At 35.5% G+C, this 23,058-nt stretch overlaps 1 protein-coding gene and 1 long non-coding RNA gene across 2 annotated transcripts in view; one reads left to right on the top strand and one right to left on the bottom strand.

Annotated features, from left to right (window-relative positions):
• LOC141583763 (uncharacterized) overlaps positions 1-23,058 on the bottom strand; it is a 259,520-nt gene that overhangs the window by 53,339 nt on the left and 183,123 nt on the right. The gene's annotated exons all lie outside the window — the stretch shown is intronic.
• On the top strand, positions 13,735-15,844 carry LOC101048608 (uncharacterized). Its single transcript, XM_010336004.3, is given in 2 exon segments — positions 13,735-15,795; positions 15,797-15,844. Coding segments are annotated over 2 exon segments (2,109 nt in total).

The raw sequence follows: 23,058 nt of genomic DNA on the forward strand, positions 1-23,058 counted from the left end.
ATGACATGTAAATTATCTCAGTGAATTTGTTAAAAAGACGGAGGTGTTTTTCATTTTTTCAACAAACGGATGGCATATTCTATTTTCAAAAAGCTCATAAAGTAGGAGATAAACAAATAAATTTGAGTTTTTCTTAAATAAATACATTTGTAAATATTATTTATCTTATAATGTAACATTTACTTGGTGCCAGGGACATATCTTTGTTTGGCCAACTCTTCATTCTTAAGCATATATTTCTAGCTCCTTTGAAAGTCCTTTCCTGAACATTTGAGGTTGTTGCCTGACTTTCCTGTGTAACTATCGTAACACCTTGTGGTTTTATGCACATTACCATTGAAAAGCCTCTGATTATCTGCACATCTGATTCCTCTCCTATGAGAAGGAGAATAGGTCATCAGAGGTCACACGTCTATTAAGTCGTGGAGCTGAGATTCAGACGCAGGCCTTTTTGGCTCCAAAGTATGAGTATTTGTAGCCAGTACCCCAGAGGCTTCTCATTTATTAATCGTTTTATATTATCTCTGCTTTATCAATTCACCTCTATCTTTCTGGTTCCTATTTCAGGATCATTTGCTTTTATTTTTATTTCACCTTTGTTTCTGTATTTTTGTTGTGCATTTTTTTACTTTCTTAAGTTTAAAAAATATTAATTTCTTAATTCACATTTTTCTGATTTGGCAATTAAAGCTTTAAGGCAATTTGCCTATCTTTCACAGTAGTTTGGCCACAAGTTTAAGTTTGGATGTAGAGCTAATTGTGATTAGTTAGATGAGGAGTATCCCCAGTGACATATAAACATAAATTTTTAGTGTAATTCTTTATTGTAGTCACAACTCCTCCCTTTTCTATCTTTTATTGGCATCATGAACAGATTTCATGTTATTTTACATTATTAAAATTCAGTCCAGTTATATATATACATATATATATATATATATATACATATATATATATACATATATATATATATTAGGTCTTTTTTAATTGCATTTTAGGTTTTGGGGTACATGTGAAGAACATGCAAGATTGTTGCATAGGTACACACAAGGCAGTGTGGTTTGCTGCCTTCCTTCCCCTCACCTGTATCGGTCATTTCTCCCCGTGCTATCTCTTCCCACCTCCCCACCCCCCCGTCCCTCCCCCATTTCCCCCTAACGGACCCCAGTGTGTAGTGCTCCCCTCCCTGTGTCCATGTGTTCTCATTGTTCAACATCCGCCTTTCTAACGAAAACTCGGTAAGAAGAAGAGTAAAATACATCAACTCAACTAAAAATTAATTTTGGGAAAGTGTCAAGACATACCGACATAAGAAGAACTTTTCAAGGGAAAAAAGCATGCAAAACTAGTAAAAATAAATCATGTGTAGTATGTTCTAGCTTGCTGTATGAAATTGATAGGAGTAGTCAAAAAAGAGAAGATCTTTTTGAGGGAAAACATGCAAGTTATTCAAAATAAATAAATTCGGATCACATTCTAGATCAGTGTTCTGCAGATATTTTCTGTAAAGGGTGAGATTGTGAATATTTTCAACTTTGTGAGCCATATGGTCTCTGTAGCAGCTACTCAGCTCTGCCCTTGCAGTGGGACAGCAGCTATAGAAAACAGGCAAACAAACAGACATGGCTGTGTTCCAATATCACATTATTTACCATAACAGAGAATATGATTTGACCTGAAGGCATAGTTTGCTAGCCTTGTTCTAGATCATTATACATGCAAGTGACATGAATATTAACAAAGAAAAGAATATTTGGGGAAGGGGAAACATGCAAAATTATTCCAAATAAGTGAGCACTGATTCTGTTCAATTCATTTCCCTTTGAATTGATGGGACTCTAGGACCTTGAATCCACTGACATTGAAAGATTTGCTTCCCACTTAACTCTCTGACCATAAAGAATACCACCAATGTCATTTGCATCTTTAGTGAAGCCTGAAAAATTTATGACATTGGGAAGAAAGTACATTCCTTAGAAAAAGTGGGGCAAACTCAGCTTTGAGCAGAGTTAGTACTGACCATTCTGAGTGGAACACAGAACCTAAGAAGGGAAAGCAGCAAATATCATCTGTATTGAAATTAATAACTGGATGTACAGACAATAGTTGGTTAGTTAGAAGGAAGACGATTCAAGGATATGAACGCTGCCTCTCTTGTTTCTGTACTTCTAACCTAATATGGCTTAATATGGTTTCTGTTTCATCAACTGCATGGTGAAGTGTCCACTCCCAAGTAAGCAGGTGATTTTAAAATGTTTGGATATTATCTAGATATACTGAATTCATATAGACACCAAGGTGGTCATATGAGGGTGGAGTTCACTGACCCCCATATTTCATATGAGTCTCTCTCTCCTCTTCCATCTATTTTCTTAACAATATATCTGGACACTATTTATGATGCTGCAGGGGTGTAGCCTGATTGAAATGTGGGTCCATGCTTGGCTTGAAGTCACTGTTAGTACACTCAGCAAGTGTGATAAATAGGTTTTGTGTTTCTTTAGGTGCCTCTCCATGTAAATTGATGACTGCTGCCCAAGGGAATGATCTAGGCCTGAAAACACAAAGAGAGATTAGTTTAAGTGTGACAAGGCCATAATCTGCAACAAGGAACATCTATCATCGTCACAAAAGAGAACCACAGTGCCAGGAAGACTGTCTCTGCTTGGAAAAGGCCTCCTGCTCTGTGGCTGACAGTTCAGGTCTCCTTAGCTCAACTCCGCTTGTTCCCTCCAAAACAACTCTCTTTTATTCAAATTTGACAAAATAATTACTGTTGCCGTTTGGTTTTGAATGACTCAATTATGGTTGCAGTCACTTGGTTTAGTAATTACTAAAATTATGGTTTGGGCTTAAAGCCAGTTTTGTCCTCCCTCCCTTCCCCATGAGAGCAGGGAGAGGCACTTTTATAGGGAAACAGATCGTCATTCAGGAGCCAGGTTGTAACAATTCATTTTAAATGACCCCAGTCTATGGGAAGATAAAACTGAACAGCCTGGCTGAGAACAGGGCTACGTTTTTTTTCTTGCTCTTTAAGAAACCTGGCACCCTGATACTGTATGCTTGATTTTCATGGATAATACCAGTTTTTGCAAAGAAGTAAAAGGTATATTTTTCCTTTTTGCTCTTGCTCTTATGCTAACCATGTTAGAATTTGTTATTCACTGGCTATTATTTAATCTATGGTGTTTAGGTTTAACGAAAGCAAAAATTCTGGGTTCTTAACACATTCCCAGGTTGGTTTTGGAGAGGAAAAAACCTTGGGGAGGCATGTAGATTTTAGAAATTTTGAGGGCATAGTTTTATGTAGTTTGGAATCTTCATCAGAGTTCTATTGCTGAGTTTGCTGAGGATTTGATCGATAATGTTTTGTCATGTAAAGAACACTCACAAGTTTCAAATTCTTCCTGTCATTTTTATTGTATGTAACCTTGGTTACATCACTTTATTTTAATAATCTTGGTTTCTTTATCTCTAAATGGAAACCAATCCAAGATATTTCCCTCATAGAGTGTTTGCAAGACTCAGATGAAGTACCAAAAAGTTAATTAATTAAATGAAATAAGCAAAAAAAAAAAATGCAATCAAAAGAAAACAGTTAAAAACATGATAACTATTAATCCAACTATATCAATAATTACTTGAAATGTAAAGGGTCTAAATACACCAATAAAAGACAGATACCATCAGACTAGTTAAAAAATGAGACCCATTCTACAAGAAACCCAATTTAAATGTGAAGATTTAGACTAAAAGGATGGAGAATGATATACTATGCTAACACTAATCAAACATAGCTAAAGTAGCTATATTAAATGTAAACAATCCAAATTGCAGAACAAGAAAAATTATCAGAGATAAAAAGGGATATTATATAATGATAAGGGGTAAACTCTTCAATAAGATAAGTATTTAACAACAGAGCATCAAAATACATGAAGTAAAAACACATAGAACTGCAAGGAGAAAAGGAAAAATGCACTATGATAGTTGGAAACTTCAATACCACTTTTCTTTCAGTAATTGATAGATAAGACAGGCAGAAAATCAGTAAGGTTATGGCTGACCTAACTGTCAATCAACTTGATCTAATTGATATTTATAGATGCTGCATCCAATAACAGCAGATTGTACATTCTTCTCAAGCTCACATGGAACATTCAACAAGATAAACCATACTCTGACCCACAAAACACACCTTAAAAAATTTAAAAGTATAGAGATCAAAGAAGGTGTGCTCTCAGACCACAATGCACTTTAACTAGAAATCAATAACAATAAGATAACTCATTTTCCAAATATGTGGAAAATGAGGAATCACAAGGAACATAGAACAGGAACAAAGTATTCACCCATGAAGTTGTAGTTCCTGTTTTCTTTTGTGTGTTGGTAAAGGGGGCACCTTGGTGAGAGAAGCCATATTCTCTTGTTAGATAAAAAGAAGAAAATACCTAGTTTGGGATGAAGTTTCATTACTCTCCCTGAGAATTAAGTTAGTAAGAATTTTTTTTTTATCCTTTTGCAGAAACTGACTTTGTCCATGAATTTAGTTAATCCTTATTATTTGTGGATTCTGTATTTATAATCTGTCCACATCCTTGAATTTATTTGTAACCTCCAAATCAATGATGGTGACATTTTCATGGTCATCTATGGGCATGTACAGAGTAGTAAAATATTTGACACACCAGGGTACATATTCACAGCTGAGGTAGAACAAGGTGACATTCTGCCTTCTTGTTTCAGCTATCATACTGTAAACAAGTGTTCTTTCCATGGTCTATTCATGCAGTGTGACAGGTCCCCCACCAGGTCATTTAAGGGCATATGTCTGCTGCCTTATCCCTGAAGGCTGGGCAGTGAGCCAAGACCATTGTACCCAGCCAAGAAGCAGGTGTTTCTGAGAACCCAACATCCCAGAGAGTATCTGAGAACCTATTGAGAAGGACAGTCTCCTCTCTCAAACACAGAAGGCAAAGAGCCAGAAAATTAGCTTGAAAGGAGTTTAGAGATGGGTGGGGCCACAGATCTCTAGAGCTGTCCTGCCACCATCCAGGAGTGCCCTATGTGTAACTCATCTACTCACCAAGCTGGACTTACCCAACTTACACTTTGGTCTCTGAGTTTCTTTCAAGTTTGAGGGGAGGAGAGGAAGTTAAGTCCCATGTTTTACTCATAACAAGTTAGCGCCATGTATTTTTTGCATATTTATGCCTTTTTGTTAAAGATTTTGCTCTTTCAAATGACCTCCAAATATAGTTCTGAAAAGCTGTCTGGTTTTCTGAAGTGCAAGAGAAACCACAATGTGCCTTCAGAGAAAACACGTGTGTTTGATGAAGTCAGTTCAGGTATGAGTTACAGTGCTACTGGCTGTGAGTTCAATGTTAATGAATCAACAACATATATAAAACAAAATTTCTTGAAACAGACACAGATAAAACAAGGTATATATTGTTCTTTTGATGAAAATGTTACCAGAGGCCCAAGGGAACCTAACCCCATATTTCCCCTAGGAGCAATGGATCAGTAGTTGCTTAATTCAGTGTTTGTGGTGACATTACAGAACATAACTACTGTGAATAATAAGAACCAACAGAAAGTACAGTTGTTGATACCTGCTATGTACTAGACGTGGACTTTGTGCTACTTATAGAAAAATTATTAAACAAGTACATATGAGACCTTCCTACATGTCTGACTTATTCTAAGCAATGGGGACACAGTGGTGCATAAACAAAAGACTCTATACTTCTTTCGTCATGAAGCTTATATTCTTAAAGGCAGAGAAAAATTATATATATAATTGGTGGTGATAAGTGTTATGAAGGAAAATTCCACATTCTGGTACATAGATTAAGTAAATAAAATACAGAGAAGTTAACTAAATTGCCTATGAAAAATAAATACAAATGAATGATGTCAAAGTCCAAGGTTAGATTTTTCTGGCTTCAAAGTTCATGCTCTTTCAACTATTTTGCACTTGATACTTCCCATGAATTCACATGCTATAGCTTTGTGGTAGGAGAACTGCTCCAGCTCGAGTAGGGAAAACTAGCTCGAAAGACAATAATTTTATGCTTTAGAGTAGTAGTTTTCAACTGGGGGCAATTCTTTCCTGCCAGGACATTTGACAATATCTGAAGAAATTTTTTTGTTGTCCTACTGGGGTGGAGGAAGTACTAATGACATCTAGTGGGTAGAGAATAGGGATGGTACTTCACAATCTACTGTACATAGAAAAGAATTATCTGGCCTTAATAGTGCTAAGGTGGAGAAACTCTGCTCTAAAGCTACATGACTTTAATAAAGTCAGAAGAGCCAGACTTCCAAATACAGGTATTGATCGACTTATGACCTATGCAACTTACTACCATTCACCATTCGACTTTAGGACCACAATCGCTAGCCACGACTGCTCCACGTCTGGCAGCGCAAATGTTGCCCAGCTGGGCATATGACAGTGCGGACCAGCTTCTGGCAGCACTACCATCTCCGCGTGCACCATTTCAACTGTACGTGTAGCCTACTCAACTTACGACCAAATCGTGTTACCACCGTTCCGCGGTCCTACCGTGGTCATTAAGTCGAGCACTAGCTGTATCTAGCTAAGGACTCAAGTGGAAAAATGAAGAATCTGATCTCTTGGCTATCAAAGATTAGATTACTTATAAAGCATCATCCTGTCATTGTTATCTTAAGATCTTCCTAAACCACTGGAAATATCTCACTTTGGATGCCAATGAGTCAATCTCCCAACAACCCTTTCCCTTCTAAGCTGGTTCATAATTTAGGGAACGTAGGGACTGAAGAAGTAAAAATAAGAAAAGGAAAGGAAGAAAATGATGGAGGAAAAAAAATGAAGAGACAGACTGAAATATAAACACCTCAAAGAGAAACTTGGCCAACAGATACATAAAAAATTCTCAACATCACTAATCCTCAAGGAAATGCAAATCAAAACCACAATGAGATATCATCTCAGCCTAGTTAGAGTGGCTATTACCAAAAAGTCAAAAAAGAACAAATGCTAGTCAGGATGCAGCGAAAAGGGAGCTTTCACATACCGTTGGTAGGAATGTGAATTAGTACAGCCATTAGGGAAATCAGTATGGTGGTTTTTCAAAAAACTAAAAATAGAACTACCATGTGATCCAGCAATCCCACTGCTGGGTATCTGTCCAGAGAAATGGAAATCAGAATTTAAAAAAGAGGTCTGCACTCCCATATTTATTGCGGCACTACTCACGATAGCCAAGATTTGGAACCAACAGATGAATGGATAGAGAAAACGTAGTATACACTCACGATGGACTATTACCCAGACATAAGAAAGAATAAAATCCTGTCATTTACAGCAACATGGATAAAACTGAGATCATTATGTTAAATGAAATAATCCAGACACAGAAAGAAGATATCACATGTTCTTAGTCACATGTGGAAGCTTAAATAATTGCTTTCATGAAGACAGAGAGTAGAATGAGGCTTGGAAGAATGTGGGTTGGAGGTTGGTGAAGAGGGGTTGGTTAAAAGTTACGAACATACAGTTAGATAGAAGGAATAATTCTAGGGTTAGAATAGCACAGTAGGATAACCATAGTTACAACAATATATTGTATATTTCGAAATAAGTAAATGTGAAATGTTCCCAACACAAAGAAATAATATTCGAGGTGATGAATACCCCCAAATACCCTGATCTGATCATTATAGATGATATGCATGTATTAAAATATCACATGTACCCCATAAGTATGTATTAATTACTACATATGAATAAAAACCAGATTCTTCACTGGCCCCCCCTTATGATTTTCCTTTTGTTTTTCCCTCTCATTCTCCTTAATCCTCTCCTTTCTCCTACTCCACTCCTTCTTCCTTTCTTTCAACAGCTATTTACAGAGTATTCTTTTACTGGGCTAGGCACTGTCTATAGGGGACTAGCTCTTGAGTGCACTTTATTACTAATGAGCATTGTATTTTACAAAGTATTTTTATCACCTATTATCTTGTTTGAACCTTTCTACAAGCTTCATTTCACCCATAAGTAAGCTGAGGTTCAGGGAGCATATGTGTACGTGCTGAGGATACTGCTAGAACAAAAACTCGTTTCTGTAATGCTCTTTCCCTTACATACTGCTGACATAGGTATAAAGATATGTGGTTCTATATTGTCTAAAAGTTACAGGGGTAGCAGAAATGGTATCAATTTTGGGTTCAAAAAATCACGTAAAACACTTTTTATAAAAGACGATGCACTGTCTTGGGCATTCTCAATGAAGCACACTAAAATTAATATTAAAATGTCTGTTCTATTGAACTGTTACTTGATGGCAAACTCTAACACAGAGTAGCTCATATAATCCCTCCAAATATCCTGTGAGCTAAATTGGTTTCATTCTGGATCTGAGAGAGGTTGAATACCTGGGTAAGCATGACTAAATTTCAAGGGAGCTTATCAGTCATAAAAGTAATAGAAAAGAAAAATGGCCTATTTTCAGTGACCTTCCAATTGTGTTGTTTGTATTAACTGGTATTTAGCCAAAAAATAATCAACACATTTCTATCATTTTCAGTCCAAAATATTGGTAAACAACCAACCAAGATGTTGATTAACCCGCCTTGCATACATGCTAACAGGTTTATTCATATCTTTCATTAAAAGTGAAAGTGACAATTTTCTGATTAAATAATTTAAATCCAAATATTAATATGGACACCAGCAACTTTTACTTTAGAGAATTCATTCATCAGGAAAAATGACATTCTACCAAGCACTCTTGCTCTTTTCTGAATCGACTGCTTATTAAAATCTTGGCTCTGATTGGTCTACAAAAACATTAGAGTTCTGGCAACCTCTAAGTCATGGGTTTGAATCTCATTTTATTCAGGATTGCATCTTAAAGGCACTTGGGACAGTGCTGGGAAACAAAATATGCCAAGCTTCATGGAAAACGTAGAGCTCTCTCCTTGCCTAGACCACAGCAGAACTTGCCCTGTGTTCTAAATTCTGTCGCTAAGGCAAACAAAACAGAGGAGATCCACTACCAAATAAATCCAGCATGCTAAGGCTCAAGTGACTGTGGATATCTGCAAATCCTTCAGGAGGTAAATTTGCTAAATAATGTAATTTAAAAAATAAAAATAAAAAACTAGGCCGGGCGCGGTGGCTCAAGCCTGTAATCCCAGCACTTGGGGAGGCCGAGGCGGGTGGATCACAAGGTCGAGAGATCGAGACCATCCTGGTCAACATGGTGAAACCCCGTCTCTACTAAAAATACAAAAAATTAGCTGGGCATGGTGGCACGTGCCTGTAATCCCAGCTACTTGGGAGGCTGAGTCAGGAGAATTGCCTGAACCCAGGAGGCGGAGGTTGCGGTGAGCCGAGATCGCGCCATTGCACTCCAGCCTGGGTAACAAGAGCGAAACTCCATCTCAAAAAAAAAAAAAAAAAAAAAAACAACTAAAAGTAGATTCCATCATGGAAAAAATGTCTAGATAATGAGAAGTCAAACTAAATGAAAAATATTAATGTTAAAAATGTGAGCATTTTTTAAATCAAACATGCCAGCCCCAAATGCTCAAAATGTGTAGATTAGGATTTCAAGATTTATTTTATGGGATATATGATTTTATTTTTAGTTTTTAATTAGAAAAAAATACATGTGAATGGTTTAAAAGATTACATTATGAGTATAAGTTGGAAACTCTTTGTAGCCTTTGTTTTCCTGTCCTTACATCAAATTCAACTACAGCTATACAAAAGATGTAAATATATACAAAAGTGTATATATATACAAAAGGTGTAAACATATACATCTTTTGTATATGTTTACACATTTTGTATAGCTGGCCAGAAATTTTCTGTGTATATCCAAACTTGTGCTGTGTATATCTTTTATGAATTAAATTTTTAATTAAATATTAAATAATACAAGGTATATATAACATATATAAGTTTTAAATAGTAACAATAAAGTAAATGCATAGTACCCACCCCCTAGGCTAAGGAATAGAATACATCTACTATCTTTTTTTTTTTTTTTTAATCTTTTACTTAAAGTGCTATATATGTTCATGGAACATTTTCTTTTTTTTTTTTCCCCCTTTTTTTTATTGCATTTTAGGTTTTGGGGTACATGTGATGAACATGCAAGATTGTTGCATAGGTACACACCTGGCAGTGTGCTTTGCTGCCTTCCGTCCCCTACTATCTTTAAAGACCTCTGCATGTCTCTTCTTAATGGCATTTATCTTCCTCTCTAACACCTGGTAGGAAACACTATCTTCTTCTCAGGGTTCATCAATTCCATTGCTTTCTTTACAAAATTTAAAATAAATTTTAAAATTTACATAATGAAATTCTATATTCATTATTTTACTTGGTGATTTTATTTTTATATTGAATTTCATTGATGTTTTCCTCTTTATTCCATTGTGCCTCTTTTCACAAGTTTGTATGTAGCCCATTTCTATTATTTTAGTGGTTATTGGAGACATTCTAATATACATATTTAATTGTGTCTAAATTTAATACATATTTTAAGCTGTCTTCATAATAAAATAAAATCTTTTAAAATGTTTTGAGTTCAATTACTCACCTTCCAAGTTTTACTTTTTTAAATTAGTGCTTTATTTTCATTTTAATCCCACTATATAGACATTTGTAATATTGTCTTATACATGGTTTGCTTAGATTGATCCATATCTTGACCATTTTTGTTTACCATTTTGTCTTTTATCTCATAAATTCCTTCCATAGTCATTTTTGAATAATTTCCTTCTGAACTACATCTTTCAAATGTTCTTTTAAGAAGGGTTCATTGATCTTTAACTTTTGGGGGCTTAGTTTCTCACAAATGTCTTTCTCTCAAAATTCAAATTTTGACCTCATCTTTGAAAGGAACTTTCATTGAATATGTATTTCCAGGATGACAAGTTTGCTTTAATCAGTACTTTGAAGATAAATTCTTTTTGGTTTGATTTATGTAATTACAACCGGGCAGTCACTTTATCTTTGGTGTACACCAGTTCTACTTTGATCTATTTTAAAGGGGATTTCTTTTTAGTTATTATACTTGGAATTTATCGTAATTCTGAAACAGATGATTTACATATTTTACACATTCTGGCAAGTTGCTAAATATATCTGTTTGAATATCACCTTTCCTTCATTTTTTTCTATTATTTCCTAAAAATCTTAAACAGTCTCACTTAAATTTTTCTTTAAATTATCTTCCAAATTTCCATCTCTTTTCCTCTCTGTGCTGCATTCTCTGAATTCTTTCAGATCTCCATCTTAATGCACTAAAAATGCTCTTCATCTATGTTTATTTTGTTGTTTATTTTATCCATTCATTTTGAAATTTTAATATTTATATTTTTATTTCTTGAAATCCTATCTGGTTATATTTCAAATCTCTTTTGTCATATTTTATAGACTCTTTTATTTGTAATACTTTCAAAACATCTTTCATTGATTGAATATATTCAGTGTATCATTTTCTAATTCTTTTCAGAGCCAGATTTGCTCTGTTATTTCTGTGGACATAGACATATGATGACTGATTTTTGGTTTGTTGGTGATTTTTGATTGTGAACTAATATATAGGAAATGTGTCATGGGTTTAAGTTGCATTCCTCCAGAGAAAATTTGGGTTTGCCTCTACCAATTGCCTGGGATCAGTATGGAACTCAATGTTAATTACCCTCAAGATTTTTAAGAAAACCGATTGTTTAAACTTAGTCTGCTAACACAATTACTTGTTTGTAGTAATAGCTCTTCTAATGTTTTTTGTTGACTCTTTTGTGGGTTTTTTTTTTCTAATTCATGTTTTGGGACGCTGTAAACAGCTGGACACACAGATTTTCTATTAGATATTTAACCTTCAACAGAGTGTATTCTTTGTCCCTGATCATCTGCAACTATCAGTTCTATCAAAATTAAAGCTCAATAACACCAGATATAGGTAACTAGCAGTATTAGAACTCACTTCCTTTTCTGGATTTCTATTTATCTCTATTTTTTTTTTTTTTTTTGAGACAGAGTCTTGCCCAGGCTGTAGTGCAGTGGTGCAATCTCAGCTCACTGCAATCTCCACCTCCTGGGTTCAAGCAAATCTCCTGTCTCAGCCTCCCAAGTAGCTGGGACTACAGGCGTGCACCACCACACCTACCTAATTCTTTTTTATTTTTAGTAGAGATGGGGTTTCACCTTGTTGGCCTGGGTGATCTCGATCTCCTGACCTCATGATCTGCCTGCCTCAGCCTCCCAAAGTGCTGGGATTACAGGTGTGAGCCACTCTAGTTCTTTAACATCTGGCAATTTTGCTTATTTCCTCTCAACTTAGCATACACATATGTACACACACACACACTCTCTCCAACACACACATATGTGTGTGTATATATATATACATATGTATATTTGTGTATATATACATATGGATATATGTATGTATATATACATAATTATTGTTAGCATTATTTTGTTATACCTAATGGGAAAATTTTTCAAGTTTTTAGTTCACAATACTAACAGAAATAAATGCTTACTGTCTATGAGTTTATGACAGTCTTTCATATTTCTATATAAACTTTTCATTTTTAAATGTATTCAGCAATCTTATTGTACTAACATGTACTTTGCCTTATGTTTTAAATGGCTGATATATTAAATACTGTGAATGAAATATCATTTATTTAACAAGTCTCCTACTGATGGATATTTATTTTCAGTTTCTTGTTATTACAAAAAAAGTCAATCTATATATGTGTGTGCATGTGTGCATATATGTGTGTGTATATATACACACATGTGTGTGTGTATAAAAATCCATGTGTGTGTGTATATATATATACACACACGTGTGTGTGTATAAAAATCCATGTGTGTGTGTGTATATATATATATATATAAAAGTTCCATACACACACACACACACACACACACACACACACATATAGGATACATATTATATGGAACGTATATATGGATATATATGGAACATACATATGGACATATATATGAAACTTTTATATATACACACATACATACACACACATATATATGGAACATATATATACACACACCTGTGTGTGTATAAAAATTCCATATGTATGTGTGTATATATATATAAAAGTTCCATATATACACACACACACACACACACACACATACATATAGGATACATATTATATGGAATATATATATGTATATATATGGAACATACATATGGACATATATATGGAACTTTTATATATACACACATACATACACACACATATATATGGAACTTTTATATATATAGATATATATACACACACATACATACACACACACACACACAAACACACACACACACATATAAGTTCTAACATCTAGATTAAATTTATAGAATTCGAATTGCTAAGTCAAAGAATATAGTACTTAAATTTTGATGTTTATTTATAATTTACTTTTCAGAGTTTGCAACAACTAATTTGAGAGACAAAAAGAAAATCTGTGCCTGTATCCCCATTGCCTTATCCACATTGGGTTTTATGAGCACATTATTATTAATTTGAGGAACAGTTTGTTTCTTAACTTCATTTTAGCATTTATTCCATGGATATAAAATATATTTTGGAAACAATTGAAGTGCTTTTAAAAGACTTTTTTTATGGCAAGTGAGGAATTGATTTGAGCCAATTTTTCTCATATTCAACTGTGAAATATAATCCAATATTATGGCAATGTCATTAGATCTCTCATCTGACTGTGAGTGTCCTAATTGTTCGGAGGGGCCTCAGAATGAGTCTGATTGGAACCCCTCTTCCAACGAGAGTGGTAATGGCTCTTTATATTCAAGATCAAGGAAGAAATCCATGCTTTCTTACAGTGTGCAGTGCTTTCCTTCTCAGTCTTGTCCCATCAAGCCAGAAAGTGATAACAAAGAAGACTCAGCAGTTCTTCCCTCAGACGAGGAAAACTATGTGGGGTCTTCTCAAAACAATAATCTCATTCTGAGCCTTGAGGATATCAAAAGAAAACTCAAGCCAGTGAGAGAGTGGACTATCCAAGAGTTACTGAGGGAGTTTGGGGATAGAGGGAAGTTCCAACCAAACTCCATGTCCCTGGGCTACTTTAGAGATCACATGGTTTTAAAGTTCAGAAGAGCTCTGTATTATTCTGGAATTTGGGTGACACATGTTCAAGGCTACAAACCTCAACAGCACTTTACAGCTAATTACTTTAAAAGAAACCCTGGTTGCCTACACCGGCTGGTTCCCTGGCTGAAACGGGAACTAACAGCTGTTTATGGAGATTATGGCTACACAGTAAAGAATATCCTAACCACCATCCTCCATCACATGACAAAATATGACTTGGACAGTGAGTCTTTTATTCACTTCCTAGAACCATATCTCTTGCAATATACCCACCATTTCCTACATGAGTTTATTAGTTTTGTTCATTCACCTTACAACATGGAGACCTATGACCAGCGAGCCATCTATCAATGTTCTGCTGCTTCACCATGTGTAAAAAAGAAGCCCATTGCATCAGCTCCTATTTCACCTTTACCTAAGGATCACACTCTACTGATATCTCAACATAATACAAAGCAGCCTAAAAACACTCAGGGTCAATGGAATAAAGAGGAGAGGCCCCTGTCAGGCTCAAAACAGTTTCCAAATAGTACTTCTTCCTTGAAGAAATCTGAAATCCCACCCGTTTATGATAAAACAGTAAGCAAAATCTATGGTGGAATCAAAGACGAAGCCGAATCAGGTGACCACAAAAGCATCGTTTCTACAAATAATATACTCCACAAATGGGCTACTCCAAGGGAAAGGTACCCAGGCTTATTGAATTGCAAAAAAAAAGTTCAAGAGAAAAAGACAGAAGGAATAAAGCTGTTTCCTGATCATGTCCATGATCCGGGAAAGAGTGACACAACTGCACACCCCTTTGATACCCCAGCAATTTCTAATCAGGTGCAACCACAGAAATACAGTTTAAGGGAAAGAAGGGGTTTGAGCCTTGGCCAGAAGATAAACTTTCAGAAAAAAGAAGAAAATAGCAAATACTCAGATTCTTCACCAAAGACCTTTCAAAGATCGTCCAGAGAAAGATCCTTGAAAAGTTGCAAATCCAGAGAGAGAGACCCCTCTTGGAGTAGCATTTCAGAAAATGCCTTTTCTCCTAAGAGAGATGGCAGGAAACTGAGTTCTTTGAGAAAAAAGAGATTGAAGTGTAGACAATCCTCCCATTTTGTAGGAATTGGTTCACACTCCAGTAGAAGAATCCAAAGACGATCAAGGTCCACTACTCACAGATCCAAATCCTGGTGTGTTGGATCTAGAAAGAGATCTGTAAGCAGAGAATCGAGTAATCTCTCTCTGAGAGGAAGTCACAGAAGTGAAAACTTCCCCCAGAATATATGCTGCAAGCTCTCAAAAGAAAAACATGCACATGGCAATGAATCAAACTATGGGAGGCCATCTTCAACTACAATCCAACACGTGAAGCTTTCTTCAACTGCTGGAAAAAGACTCAAGTGTCCTTCCAAAAGTGAAGATGCTTCCCAAGCAGGAAGACACTGTAACAGTCCCACATGCCTACAGCTCCAGGAGCACAGACCCCCAAGTAAACAGGAGATAAAGCAAGAAACTACATTTCCTAGACCTAGAAGAACTAGAGTAGTTAGGCACAGAAAAACCAAATGCCATTATTCAGATATACACACCGCAGAGGACATCAGTGATGAACTGAGCAATGTGGATGATATAAGACAAATGAGTGGACTTTCTGAATGTGCACCATCCTGCAGGAGGCAAATCCACCCAAAACAGCATTTGAATCTTTAGAATATTCACTGGGTCAAGACAGAATACAAAGGAGACATAGTATCAGACACATAGGTGCGAATTGTTTTAAAAGGTAAATCAGTCTACTAAACTAGCCACTAATGTAGCTTAGATTGTATTCATACTTTTAAAGAGTATATCAGTCTACTAAAATAGCTACTAAGCTAGTTTAGATTATATTCATATTTTCAAAGAGTATGAATATAATCGAAAAATATTACTGAAAAGATTTATCACATCACTTGGTAACTGAAAGTAAAAGCTTGGTTATTAAATTCAAAGTTCATTTTCGAGACAAATGCAAATCATTAAATTGGTCATATACGTAAATATTTCTGCCTGCTTTTTTCTTATGAACTAAATGATTGACATATTTGACTTATTCTTTTGTTTCCAGATTTAACTGTAAAGATTGACTATTCAAAGGTCCAAACACCCTGAAGATTATGCTAACAATAGAACTATGAGTTTCCTAACACAAGTTATGCATAAATATGTTACTAAACATATGTGTTATTGTATTAGTTCATTCTGACATTGCTATAAAGAACTGCCTGAAACTGGATAATTTATAAAGGAAAGCGGCTGAATTGATCACAATTCAGCACAGCTCAGGAGGCCTCAGGAAACTTACAATGATGGTGGAAGGGGAAGCAAACACATCCTTCTTCACATGGCAGCAGGAGAGAGAAGTGCAGAGCCAAGGTGGGGAATGCCCTTTATAAAACCATCAGATCTCATGAGAATTCACTCACTATCATGAGAACAGCATGTGGACACTGCCACCATGATCTAATCACCTTCCACCAGGTCCCTCCCCCAACATGTGGGAATTACAATTCAGATTACAATTCAAGATGAAATTTGGGTAGGGACACAGAGTCAGACCATATCAGTTATTTTTTAAATAATAATATATATTGAGGTCTGTTACATTTTAGACCTAATGCATTTTTAGTCCCTGGAAAATAAAGGCAAGGTCACTGTCTTAAAGTATAGGCATTGCCTTAAAGTATTTCACAGCCTAGTTACCAAAGCAGATGTAGGTAAATAGGTAAAAATGAGCATCTGTGGAATTTTTGCCACCCCTTTTACTATGACCCTCTTTCGAAAACTGTTCCTTCACGTGCTCTGACAAGGTGTCTTCGTTAGATGCTGCTTTTTTTTTTTTTTTTTAGATAACTATGATTCTCCATCTGTGGTGGTAGTGGCTGAATGATGGCGGCTATCTAAGCCAAGCTAATCATAGTATTTTGCCCCTCTGGCCATACAATATAGTATTTCCCTGGTATTTTTCGAACTGGTTCTGAGCAAAAGGGTCATCCTTTTTCCCTGTTAGCACATGGTGAGAAATTTAAAGTTTAGATATTAAGTTGTTGCCAAAGTAATTGCAGTTTTTGCCATTAAAAGTAATGACAAAAATTACTTTTGCATCAACCTAATACTATCAAGAGCTGGATTTCTCAAGATGAGAAAGTCAATTTGAGGTAAGACAGGAGAAAGCTAACAGAGTAAAGTGAGACAAGTCAGGCGAATAGATTCTTGGAAGTAGGACGTGGATCTTCTCTAACCCAAGCTGTCATTCTATCTTTTACGTGGTTGTATTATGTTATCCCTCCCTAAGTATTGTGTCAATGCACTTCCTGTTTGCCTCCTTTGTTAAATCAGGATTTTCATTCACTTTCAATCAAGCAAGTCACCAGGCATTGGCAGAATGGAAGTCTGCTGGAGAATGAAGAGGGAGCAATAATTGTCTTGGGGAAGTTTCTGAAGACTTTTTGGAAGTCATATATGGGTATAGTCCTGAAGGGTGAGTAGGAGTTTACCAGGTAAATTTATTGGCAAGGGCTATCAAGAAAAAGGAGAGACTTGAAGAAAAGTAAGAAAAATGACATTTTCTAAAACTCCACTTCTAGTGTAGCTGGAAAACCCTGAGAGATACGTTAAGAAGGGAGGCTGATGCCAAGCTGTAAACAGGCATGAAACAAGGCTGAGTCCACGGCAGTCACAAAGCATCTAAAGTTAGCACAGGACTCAAAATTCCAATTTTTATTTTTAAACACTATTTTGTTTACTTTCCTAACTCTTTTGAAAAAGAATAAAGACATGTTCCTAAAGAAATCTTAGAAAACCCATGTAACAGATATATATGTGTTCCAGTAAATTTCGTTGTAAATATTGCCATATTTCTTTTTTTTTTTTGTATGTATGTATACTTTCCTCAAGTTATGTGAGCTTTCTACTATCAACAATTACCTAACCCTTCCATGGTAGAGATTTATGGAAATATATGCAAAGTCCTGATATTAAAAACAGGAAATCAATTACAGTAGTTCAGAACACCACAATTTAGCAGCAGTTTATAAAAAAGAAAATACAACTCTTAATGTGGTCAAAAGTATACTTATGAGCCAGTAATGCTAGGCTGCATTCAAAGATGTAGAGAATTTCTCTTGGTAGAGAAAAGCAAAGTAGACATGTCAATGTCTTCAAATATACAAATGAATGTTCTCTAGGAGGTGTATTTTTCTAAATAATTTGGAAAGCAAATCTGTCTTCTTTTAAGGATAAAATTTTAGGAAGGTGATTTCTGCTTAATCAAAGAAGCTTTTTTTATTAGACTAGTCATATGGTTCCTTTAAGAGTGGGCAAGAGGCCGGGTAGAAAAGAAATTCTCATCCTTAGAAGTGTTCATGCTTGGCTGGATTCCAATAATGTGAAAAATTTGACTGGTTGCTTTCTAAATTCCAGTTTAACTCAAAGATTCCAAGATTCATTAAAGAGTCAAATAAATTTTCGAATGAATCAAAACTATCATACCCTTAAATATGGAAATAATATTTCATGGATGGGAAATATAAATTTAATGCTAACACAGTAACAATAACAAATATCAAAAGTTTACTATCTGTGATACACACACACACAGATACAAATTCAATGAAGCACTTTGAATTGTAATTGAATTAAATACAAATTTAATTCAAACTTTATCAGTGAGGAAAGCTAGTAATTATGTTGTGGTTTGAACTCAAACCTAGATGGCCCCAACTCAAGCAAATGATCTTAAACCACAACCTGGCACCACCTACTTTTTAGTCGTTGTTGCCATTTTTATTTATGTATCTTTCACATCCTCTGGTAAACACATTCACAAACACTATGCCATTTTACTACTACAAAAAAAGAGTAAGGTTGGTTTAATTACACTTATCTTTTCCACAAGGAAAATGAGTTTGAAAGAGATTGTATCGTAGCAAGCGGAAGAGCTGAGAGTAAAACTGTAGTTCTAACTGCCCACGCTTTGCGCTTTTATAGCTTATTCTGGTTGACTGAGCTTTTCAAATCTAACTCAGAAATACTTACAACCGTTGATCACCTGGTCCTCTCTGCTACTGAGAGTACTTTTTCATTCAAAATCCAGAATACTAACATCATCATACAGGATGAGGTGCCAAGGAGGCACTTCTATTTATTTATAAGGATAAAAACTAATTCCTCTTTCCCAAGTTCACCCTGAATTGTCCTACTGATGCCAGTGGGGTTCATCTCAGCCAGCTGGAAGGAGGCAGGTGACTGATTTTCAATACATATGCCTCAGTTCACACAATATCTTCTATGACATGTGGGTCAGCTGAAACCTTGGAGGTCTGGGGCCAGTTTTTATCTCTGTCGACTTCCTAGTGCTCTTTGGTGTGATACTCTTTAAGGCATATTTTATGTGTCTAATAAAAAGCAGGTAAGGAGAAATGAGATGTCCGAAGATACTCGAAAGTCATTGTCAGGAGTGAATATAAAAAAGAATGAATTATTAATACTTACAGCTTTCCATTGTGCATCTTTTAACTAATGAGAATTTATCAATCCCCACAGATACATCTAAGAAAAGGCCTTCCACCTGTGCACATTGGAATGCTTACAGTATCCTCCTAACTTCTTTCTCTGACTCTGGGCTCTCTTTCTCCAGGTAATCATCCACACTGCTACTTTCATTCTAATATTACACATTTATTTATGTAATTCGCCTGCCTAAAATTCTTCATTGGTTCCCTGTTGCATAGAGAACTCTTTAGCTTCAATCCATTCCTCTATCCATTTGTTCTGGTAGACAAACATGCAAACACAGACATTCATACATATATATGATGCATAAGAACACACCATTATCTGCACACATCGTTTCTTATCAATAAAATAGGTTATAACTTCCTTGTCTTAGACAAAATGCATTTCTGTCACAATGCTTACTCTAGTGTCTTCCATATTGTTCAATAAACGTATTTTCTCTAATTGGTTTGGTATTATTGAACTGTATGATATTGGATAAGCTCACTTCTCTACAATTCAGTTATTGCCTCAGTTAAATGTAATTGGTTCAGTCCCTTTTTGAACCACTGATATGATGTTCTGTAAAACAATGCCACTGCCTTGTGTCTGAGCCTTCCTCACCCTTCTCTGAGCCAGTGGCTTTGACTAGGCTTAACTTTCACACTCATTTGGACTTTTATCACATTATTGAGGTCTATAGTGGATTTTAAGTGGTTTACTGGCCTGTAACACAATTTGGAAACACTCTGCTAGAGGATTTCCATTTTGAATATGCTATAAATCTTCGATTTTTGATTTAATTAAGTTAGTCACATCAAAGTGACTATTGAGCTACTGGGAGCATATTACAACTAAGAACTGATAAAAAATTTTGGCACATTATTAAGTGCTCCAAAGTAAAATTTTAGAACATTGTATGGAAATACTGTCACGTGCAGTTTCATCTAATGGGCGTATAGTTTATTAATATAAAGTATCTGAATATAGATAGCTTCAACAGTTTCAGTTATGTTCAAAGTGTAAATAAAGCTGCATAGTGGGTTGACAGGTACTTTTATATTAGGCTTCATAACAAATATGTTATAAATGTTATTTTGTGTATTTAATATTACATTAAAACATGTTTTGAAATGTGAGGATTATGCATATATACTTATTATTTATATATACTTATAGCTCAGAAGAATAGGTACATAAATGCAGGGCAGTAATTAATCACTCCCATGCTTAACCCTTCAGTACTTTCCCAGTCTCTACTACAGTAGATCCTTTGCTTTTTTCCTTTTTAATTCCAAATTCAACCATATCAGTAGCAAGTCAGTTTCTGAATCAGGCCAGGCCATTGCCCATCTTCGTGCTAACTTCTTAGCTTAGAAAGTTGTTGCTCCGCTGTTGTTCAGAGAACACTTTCAGAATCCATTTAAGGGACACCATCTTTCTGAAGTTTCATATTGTGTTAACTCTCAAGCTGTTAGAAGTGAACAATCACTTTCTTTGTGCCCTTACACTTCTTTTTCTTCCTTTCTTTCTTTTTTAAATTGAGACACGGTCTCATTCTGTCATCCAGGCCGGAGTGTAGTGATGTGAGCACAGTTCACTGCAGCCTCGACCTCCTGGGCTTAAGTGATGTTCCTGCCTCAGCCTCCCAAATAGCTGGAACTATAGGAACATGCCACAACACCTAGTGCATTTTTGTGTTTTGGGGGTCTTTTAAAAAATTTTTTTGTAGCAATGGGGTTTCACCATGTTGCCCAGGCTAGTCTTGAACTTCTGGGCTCAAATAATTTGTCTGCTTCGGCTTCCCAAAGTGCTGGGATTTCAGACATGAGTCACCATATCCAGCCTGTGCTCTCGAGCTTCTATTGTAAAACCAAAAATACTTATTTTGTCATTTTTATCTTACATGTCTGAGTTCACTCTCCTTATACTTCTCCCTTAAGAATGAGAACTTCTTCAAGAAAAGGACCAGCCGAGCCTGTAGTAAGTGCTTAGTTAAGGCTGACTGGAAAAGTGGATGATTAAAGGACACAGAACAAAATTTTGGATGTGAATTGAATAGGATCAGTGATTGTGGGAGGTATCATAAGGAAACAGTGACTCAAGAAGGACCCTTGATCCATTTCAATCACTCTTCTGTATTAGAACCTAAAAGTCAATCAACTGTGCCAAGGCAAAGTAAAGCCCAAGGAGATCCTAAGAATGCCAATAGATAGATGATCACTTAAATGTTAACATGAAAGCCTTTCCGTACTATATCAAAAGATACTTGTTACTTTATAGAAATTCAGAATCATGGGCCCCAACCCAAACCAGAAATTGAATTTTAATATCATCCCCTGGTGATTTACATGCAGAATATTTTGAGAAGCAATTCTTCAAAAGAACAGTTTTAGGACTGAACACCAGCCATAAATTATTATTCTACCAAGATTTTTGAATACAAGTTTGTTATCATATGGTAGCCAACAATGGTGACTATAATAAATAAGATTTCAGGTCAAACAAAAATTTGAGGTTGACAGTAGCATAAATAGAATCTAATTAATGAATTTAAATAGTTGTTCCTTATTTATTATTCCTTGAACGACTTTATTTTTAGAAGAAAACATACATACACTATATAACTTTTATATCATATGTATAAAAATGGATGGACTAGTCCATACGTGAAACACACATGAATGCATATGCCAAGGCAGAAATGCATTGGTAGAGTATGTTTATGAAGTCCCTTAAGATTTTGTAAAGTATTTAGGGAAGCAGAATAGCATAGTGGCTAAAAGCGTAGACTCCAGTGATAAACAGCCCAGAGTTAAATCCTTATTCTGTGTTTATTAACCATATGACCTTGGCCAAGTTTTGGAACCTCGATTGCTCAATTTCCTCACCTATAGAATGGAGAAAACATTCCAAAGGGTGGTTATGAGGTTTCAATAAAATGTAAAATTCGTAAAACACTGCCTGGCACACAGCGGGGTATATATATATATATATATATATATATATATATATATATATATATAACACATTTATATGTTGGAGGAAGGACAGAGAGTGAGAAAGAGCATAAGCAAGCTATTATTACTATTGTCATTATTAAAGGTTTAGCATATGAGAAAACACAGGTTGGTCTGAACACCAGAATCAGCTCACCACAAATTAAGTGTATTAATTGAGTGCATTAATCAGAATTCTCCAGATGAGAACAAACAGTAGGATATACATGAATATATATGAGGAAATTTATTATGGGAATTAACTCATAGAATTTTGAAGGCTGACAAGTCCCACATTGTGCCATTTGCAAGTGGGAAACCCAGGAAAGTCAGTGGTAAAGTTCAGTGGTATACTTTGAAGTTGGCTTCAAAGGCCTGAGAA

This window comes from Saimiri boliviensis, chromosome 2, assembly GCF_048565385.1.
Source record: "Saimiri boliviensis isolate mSaiBol1 chromosome 2, mSaiBol1.pri, whole genome shotgun sequence".
NCBI lineage: Eukaryota > Metazoa > Chordata > Mammalia > Primates > Cebidae > Saimiri > Saimiri boliviensis.